Source organism: Mugil cephalus, chromosome 1 (genome assembly GCF_022458985.1).
Source record: "Mugil cephalus isolate CIBA_MC_2020 chromosome 1, CIBA_Mcephalus_1.1, whole genome shotgun sequence".
NCBI lineage: Eukaryota > Metazoa > Chordata > Actinopteri > Mugiliformes > Mugilidae > Mugil > Mugil cephalus.
This window is the reverse complement of record NC_061770.1, coordinates 34,341,884-34,349,875: the sequence shown is the minus strand read 5'-3', so window position 1 is coordinate 34,349,875 and position 7,992 is coordinate 34,341,884. Positions and strand designations below refer to the sequence as shown.

Sequence of the window (7,992 nt, the reverse complement as noted above, 5' to 3'; positions counted from 1 at the left end):
GGATGGAGACAGACTTGGAGAGAAGTTGGACTCGCATGAACTCTGAGTAAAGAAGAGAAAATGTAGCAAAGTATCGACCTAATCACGCGACTATCGATACTGGCGTCGGTATCGATTCCATCGATATTTAAATCGATACTCCCAGCCACGATACAGGCCGAAAACCGCCAGTCATATGCTGTTCAGATCGATACTGAAATGTCGACTCTTCTGATACCAGATCTTTATGCTATGAATATTTGGAGAATACTTGGGGTGATGTATATCATTAATATGTTGTGGCAACACAACAAACCTTGTGAAACACAAACTCGGGTAAAACCATTGCATCCACAGAGGAGGACAGAAGAGGAGAGCACAGTGTATATTAAGATGCAAGTTTTCATTTTATAGTGGTTTTTAATTGTAGCAGGCGTGGTCCTATCCTGGCTACCACTGCATTTCATTCATGTTTTCCATTGTCTGTTTCAAATCCCACCCAGCATTGACGGCATATAAGCGGGCAGAAAGGTGGCTTAGCACGGATGATGTTGGAATGTGTCCTAAATAAGCAGGCAGTGTTAAAGGCTTCTGTGTTGGCTGTGCTCCCACACGGTAGCTCGGTTAGGAGCGTGTGGAAGTGGATGCATGCGGGGTTGTGTTGCGGAGCTCTGACTGCACATTTACATCTGAATCCTGATGTGTTTGCATCACATTAGAGCCCTATTCATATCCAATCAGCGCATGCAGCTAACACTTTCACTAGTGACGTCTTTTTAAATAGATTTTTTATTTGGTACATTTATACCTGATATCCAATGGTGACATATTTGACAAATAAACAGTAGAGGGGAATATATTTACTTACGAAGCTCAGCTCTGTCAAATGTGACATTAATTCACGATAATTAATGATGTGCGAATCGATACGGAAATATCGATAGTTCTGATACCAGGTCTTTATGCTCCAAAATCGATTCGCAAGTCAAAAATATTGATACTTTCGATACTTCGGTCATTAGAGGTAATGTAGAAACACGGTGGAAAGTAACTAAACTATTGAGTTGTGGCAACACAACTAACTGCAAGTTTTCATTTTCATAGTAGTTGTTAATAGTTAAACAGTCATTTGTTTTAATGGTGTCACTATTTTACTTATTGTTTGTGCGTTTGAAGCAGCATTTTCACATATTTTGTATGTTTGTGTCTCTGTTTAGTTTTTTTCTGTTGTTGTATTAGCTCAGCTATATAGTACATTATGCCACTACCTCAATAAACTTCAGAGTTTGAAATAAATGAATATTTTTTTTTCTTGTATTCTTTCTTTTTTTTTAGGTTTACCAGATACATTAGGGTGTATTTACACAAAGTATCGGTATCGGATCGGTATCGCCGATACCAGTCTGAATTTTACACGGATCGGATAGGAAATCGGTGGTATCGAACATAGGACCCGGAAACTACCTAAACTAGATGTATTCCAAAGTGAGGTAAGATAAATACATTGGAAAATACAGCACAATTTATACATATAGCCTATTAATTTATATGTACGTTTGCTAATTAGAAATGTACTTTACAGTTGGTAAAAGATGGTTATCGAAAAGGAATATGTCTTCACCTACTTTAAGTGTAATGACAATGTACAATATCTTTATTTTAGTTGTAAAATTATATGAAGTCAGCACCTTCACTCAAGTCGTTCCTGAATTGAATCCTTGAATTTAAATTATATTTAATAACACAACACTAAGTACAACAACAATGAGTATATATTCGAATATTATCTATTATTACATTATTTAATTAATTACTTTATTTTTTTCGGATTTTATTCAATATTTTAATTTTATTTTAATTTCATTTTTAACCTTGTCTGTGAGCTGCTGCCTTCAAGCGCTCTTCACTATTTCCGTTGTTTCGGATTTCCTTTACCTTAATAAGCAGTTTTGTCTAATGAGGTGCGTCGTGAAAGAACATTTTAGGGAGATAATATCTTCTGTTAAGTTAAGTGAATCCAAATAATAATAATAATAATAACAATAACAATAACAATGCAACGCGGTGTAGGCATATTTTGACTCAGCAGATTAAGTTCGTCGCGTTTCTTCTTCTCCTCTTTGCCCTTAAACGCATCTGGCGCTCCTAAATGACGTCACGCATGCGCCAAAATATAACATGTGAAATTGTGTGGCCGGTTCGAGTGGAGCCGTTTCTCAACTGTTCGAGTTACTACCTCAGTTTGTCTGTGTGCCTGTGGTGTGATACCTGAGCGACGAGGAATTGGTTTAACGCGAATTCTTGAAGAGGAAGTTTTATTTATTCTTTTTTTTTTAATTGGCTAATGCCGCTAATTAGCTTCCAGCTAAGAGCGACCATCAAGCTCTCACATCCTCACATATGGCAGAGGACGGCGTGAAAAGCGAGTCACCGGTCCAGCAGGGCACGGAAAGCGGAGGACAGAGGACCGAGAGCGGAGGACAGAGGACCGGGGGCGATGATGGAGAAGCTGCGGCAGAAAACCAAACTCTGTCCAAAAGGCAAAGGAAGAAACTTCTGAAGCAGCAGAAGTGGGAAGAAGAGAGGGAGCTGCGAAAGTGAGTGCGCAGATTTAAAGCTGTGTCAGGGGTGTCATCAGAGGCCTGATGAGTGTTTATTTGTCATCGTTAAATATAGCATCGCAGTGTTATTTCTAAAGGTGGCCCCGGTGGTCACCCCAGTCACGCCAAACTCCATTCAAATATCTGTCATTTTAAGGTTTTCTTGCTTTTGGTCTGTTCCAGCAAAATAACAGCCAAATAACACAATCAAATTATGTCATATTATCAAATTATAAACTTTCGGACCTGGCATTCATTCATGTGGATGTTACTTAGACATGTAGCACCCACTTAGACCAGACCAGACACCCCCACCCCATAGCAGTGACACTGCTTGATGGCAGCATGACACAGGAACACACACAAAAACAATATCGATATGGCAACATCACAATACTTTTTCGTCTGATACAAAATTAACTTGGAATGTCGATTTTAAATGAAAAAGGTATGTTTTGAGCTGATCGACTTCTGCGCCACCACCACTGTTTCTTTACAAGTGCAATAAATTGCAAATGGATCATTTGGATTCATCTTGTTTTTTTGTCTCAATCTGTTAAAAAGAATTATCACTGATGTCATCTGATGTACATATTTACAACTTCACATATTTTAAACTGCATGTGTAATTTCTCAGTGAACTATGTAGCATATTGCTAATAACATCACTCACTAATATCGCAATAATGTATCGTATCGTGACTCAAGTATCGTGATACGTATCGTATCGTGAAGTCCTTGCTAATCCCCAACCCCTAACAAAAACATTTTAGGAACAACTCTAAAAATCATGAAGAACAGCACATGGTGCTGACCTGGCCTCCAAATTTATTAGATCCCAAACTGATCAAGTATCTGTGGGATGATCCACCATAGAGACCCCTCCCCTCAAACCATAGGACCTGGTTATAATTAGGAGGGTGGTCATAATGTTATGCCTGATTGGTGTGTAAGGCATGCTTAAATGACTTGTTGACGCGTTGGAAGAACTCTAACCAGTCCTGAAGTGATCCAGCTCCCAAGTATAAAATATTGACCGTGGCTTTCCTCAGTAACCGTCTTGTTTTTGGCTGCAGGCAGAGACGAAAGGAGAGGAAGCAGCAGCGTCGGCTCCAGAGGCTGAACCACCAGGACGAGGAGGGAGGAGACCACCAAGGCGCCAGGAAACGTCTGCGGCGGGAGGTGACGCCCAGCTCTCTGAGGCTGGTGTTGGACTGCAGCTTCGACAGCCTCATGCTCATGAAGGTAAAGGGTTCAGGGAGCCGGTGCCGAGGAGCTCTGTGTTTTCCGTGAGTCCACGCTAGAATAGACTTATCTCACGATCTTGCCGCTTCTTCAGGATGTCAGCAAGCTTCACAAACAGATCCAGCGGTGCTACGCTGAGAACCGACGAGCCTTACACCCGGTGCAGGTCAGCGTCTAGTACATTTACACCAACAAATTAACTAAATATTTTAAAGACCAGTATTGGCCCGATAACCATATGTTTAACCTTTTGTTTTACTTCTTCTCCAGTTGTATCTAACCAGCCTTGGAGGACAGCTGAAACAGAGCATGGATGAAAAGGACAAAGGATGGGTAAACTGGAAGGTGAGGAGCCGGATTTAAGTAAAATAAGTGTTTAGTCACGTTCTTTAATGTCCAACTTTTGTTTATGCCTCATCCTATAAGTCGACTGTGGCCTGGTATCACTGTACAGTCTGTGTGTTGTATCTTGCGCGCAGGACATTACCATTAAAACAGAGCACTACAGTGAAGTTATGGCCAAGGAGGAGCTGGTCTACCTGACCTCAGACTCGCCCAATGTGCTGGAGGAGCTGGACCCAAAGAAGGCCTACATCATAGGAGGCCTGGTGGACCACAACCACCACAAGGTCTGTATGTCCGCCTGTCTTCTGTCAGTTGCTGTAGTATTCATTAAGTCGTTTAACACGGCTGCGTTTGGTTTGCAGGGAATCACCTTTGAGAAGGCGAAGGAGCTGGGGATCGAGCACGCCCAGCTTCCTCTGAGCAGCTTCGTCAAAATGAACAGTCGGAAGGTTCTGGCTGTCAACCACGGTGAGGACAAACATCAGAATCAGCCTGTTAACATTTCAGTATTTCAGTGGCAGTAAACGAAAGGAAAGGGAACAAGAAACTGAGATTGGATTTATTGACCGACTATAGGCAGCTAGCTTAGCATTAGCGGCCCCCTTCTCTCTGCAGAAGTCTCACTCTTCGTGTTGAAGCAGCCGTCACAAAACTTAAGATCCACTGCACGTAATTGTAGGCAACATTTTCAGGAAAGCTAAGAAGAAAAAAAAAGGAGCTGAGCTGTAAAGCAAAGCTTTTGATTTACCGGTCAGTCTTCGTTCCAGCCCTCATCTATGGCCACAAACTGTGGGTAGTGACCCAAAAAATGTCTGTGGAGGTTCTCAGTCATCCAGGTCATGGTCGTTTTAAAAGGCGTTGAAAAAGGCAACTGGACTTGGAGAGTTTTGAGAAGACGTTTCATTGAAGAGACTTGTGGGAAGTTGATGTTTAAAAAGGGGAAGCTGTGGGTAAAACCCATCAGAAACTTGCTTGACTTGGTTACGTAAGAACCAGAAACTGCCAGTTGGGTTAATCTTAGTTTCTACTTCCTGCTTCATGTTCAACAATGGCGACTGAAACTTTTGCTGAAATTTCGCCAAAACATACAAATGTTTCTGCCTCCGAACTCCCTCAGTTAACCTTTCCCTCGTGTGTCCATCTTTATTGATCCAAAACAATCAGTTCAAAAATTGTGGCGTTGGAGAAGCAGCAGGAAATACTAAAGGGGAAACACTCTGCTACCAAGTGGACCAATCATCAGTTCGGGGCTGGGGTCTGTGTTGTTGCTGTAGTTTCTGCGTCAACTTGACGTCAAAGTCTAAACCGAGTATTACAAGTGACTGAAATGTTGACATGAACATGGTTCAGGGCATCTTATTAATGCTCCCATGGACACCTCCCTTTGGAAGCCAAAGCCCCAGGGCAGACGTAGAACTCGCTGGAGGGGTTATATATCTCATCTAATTTTAAAGAGTAGCTTGTGCTTGTTGCTTTGTTATTATTGTTATCATTTTCCTACTTATTCATTATTTATTATTTAAATACTTATATTTGCACGTGCATAAGATCACTGCTGGGATTAGTCAGCTGATTATCGACAATTGAGAGTTGAGTGTTGTAAGTTGTAAGTCTAATAGATGACCGTCTTTAATGATTGTTTTATTATGATGGGCGCTATAAACTGAATTGCCCACATGGGATAAATAAAGTTTTCTGAACCTAAAGTGGCCTTGGAAGACCTCAGGATTCCCAGGGAAGAACTGGAATGTGTTGCTGGGGAAAAGGTCGTCTGGAGTTCCTCGCTTAGCCTGTTGACACTGATACCTGACTTTAGACAAGTGGACGGAAAATTAATGAATTTCAGCAAAAAAAAAAAAAATCTGGGCATCCCTATTAAGAAGGAACTTATCACGTTCGATTGGCAACACCACTGTCCTGCCACAGTTTACACAGCATAGTAACAGACTCCTTCATGACCTACGTCACTGTGGCGTCACATCGTTAGCTGGAGGCAAAACAGAGGGAAACTGGAGGCGAACAATGTCAACGATGCAAATGTCGTCTTGCTGAATTTTTGGTGCCAAAACCGAAAAATCAAAAACACTAACTTGAAGTTTTATCAAGTCAAATTAAATTTTGTTAGAATAAATTGTGACTGAAATTACATTAAGTTAATCATTATTTGGTTGCTAAGGCTAACCGTTAAGTAACTCAACATTAGTTGTGTGTTTCAGGGGTGTCCAAGTAGAAGTTGTATTTACTACGTTACCCTCCACAGTTGTTCCACTTCCTTCTTATAATATCTTTGTTGGAGACGCTTCACTTGATAAAGACAGACCAGACTTCGTCCCCTCTGTGTCCTTTGGTCAAATTGTCCATCCAGTGAGTGAGAGTGTGGGGGTCCGTGAATATTGTCCCATCAGTCAGAGTCAACTCTTTATAATAACACTCACGGCCTCGGACACTGAGTGCATTAGTATATTCTCTAAAATGCGTGTTTTCGTCGTCTATTCTTACCACAACAGTCCGTTGAAATATGCTAACCACCGTTTACAGGCTATAATGTTTGAGATGTTTTGCCTCCAGCTAAGCCCCGCCCCTCAGAAAACATTGCACTGACCAACTGTGAAGGGGTCTATATAAAACAGTTTCTTTTAGTTATTTGGGGGATTTTAATGTTATTTCTTGTGTTTTTAAATTCTGTGTGAATATGTTAGTCCACGACGTGCCTTTGTTTCGCCTTTTGTGGGGTTTTGAAAGCGTTTGCCTCTCCTGCAGTGTTTGAGATCATCCTGGCGTATCTGGAGAAGGGCAGCTGGCAGGAGGCCTTCTTCACCGTCCTGCCTCAGAGGAAAGGAGCAGTGGCCGTCAAGAAGGGTAAAGAGGAGGAGGAGGACGAGGAGGAGGAGGAAGACTCTGATTCTGACTCGGACCCCGACACAACAGAACAAACGGAGAAAAGCTGAAAGCTCACAACAAACGGACACCTTCCAAAACTGATGCTTTGAGAATGAAGAATGGAGGAAGAAGAAAATTTTAACATTTGTTTATGTCAATTCTCTGTTCAAGACTTCAAGAGATTCTGTTTTTGACATTTTCATTCATCTGATTTTTTTTTTTTTTTTTTTTTTTTACCAGATATTTATTAAAAGGATTTTACTTTGCTTATTTTATGGCTACTTAGTTTAACCGCCGATATAATTTTATGACATTTGTTTGAAAATTTATACAAATTCAAGGATTTTTTGTTTTGTTTTTGGAAGGTGAAACTGTGCCAAATGGACCCATTTAAAAGAAAAGATTTCAAACGTATAAAGGCAACATTTGTTTGTTCTTGGATCCGTGTGCAGTTACTCAGAGTATTTTTGCAGTATGAAGAAGAATTAAGGAGTTTCTTATAAACTAGAGAGGATATACCAGTCAGCCACAACATTATGACCACTGACAGGAGAAGGAAATATTGAACATCTCATGACAATTCAGACAATACAGACAAAGAGACACCACAGGAGGACACCCCGTCCATTCTCTGATGAGTCACGACAGTTTTGGAAGCGCAAGGGAAACTAACACAATAAAATAATAATAATGTGGAAATAATAATTTAAAAAAAAAAACAATAAATTTAGAAATATAAAGAGAAATAAAATAATAAATGTAGAAATATAAAGGAAAATAAATAAAACTAAAAGGTTCCTGTGAATTACAGATTTTTGTGTCACAAAATTAATTTGTAATATATTTATATATATTAAAGTTGACATCTTTGTTGTGTTATTTTTTCACACGTTTATTTATTTATTTATTTATTTACTTCCTGGTCACTTCCGTCAACTAAGCC

The 7,992-nt window shown here is 40.3% G+C and overlaps 1 protein-coding gene across 1 annotated transcript; it reads left to right on the top strand.

Annotated features, from left to right (window-relative positions):
* Window positions 1-1,927: 1,927 nt before the first annotated feature.
* On the top strand, window positions 1,928-7,928 carry trmt10a (tRNA methyltransferase 10A). The gene is made up of 7 exons (XM_047577540.1): window positions 1,928-2,576; window positions 3,656-3,824; window positions 3,919-3,990; window positions 4,095-4,169; window positions 4,304-4,453; window positions 4,532-4,637; window positions 6,930-7,928. The coding sequence occupies exons 1-7, from the start codon at window positions 2,380-2,382 to the stop codon at window positions 7,115-7,117; spliced, it is 957 nt and encodes a 318-aa protein (XP_047433496.1). The 5' UTR covers window positions 1,928-2,379; the 3' UTR covers window positions 7,118-7,928.
* The last annotated feature ends 64 nt before the right edge of the window (window positions 7,929-7,992 follow it).

Coding starts and splice junctions, on each gene's coding strand:
- trmt10a (XM_047577540.1), top strand. CDS start 2,380: ATGGCAGAGGACGGCGTGAAAAGCGAGTCACCGGTCCAGCAGGGCACG. Junction 3,991..4,094: donor GAGCCTTACACCCGGTGCAG/GTCAGCGTCTAG, acceptor CTTCTTCTCCAG/TTGTATCTAACCAGCCTTGG. Junction 4,170..4,303: donor AAGGATGGGTAAACTGGAAG/GTGAGGAGCCGG, acceptor TCTTGCGCGCAG/GACATTACCATTAAAACAGA.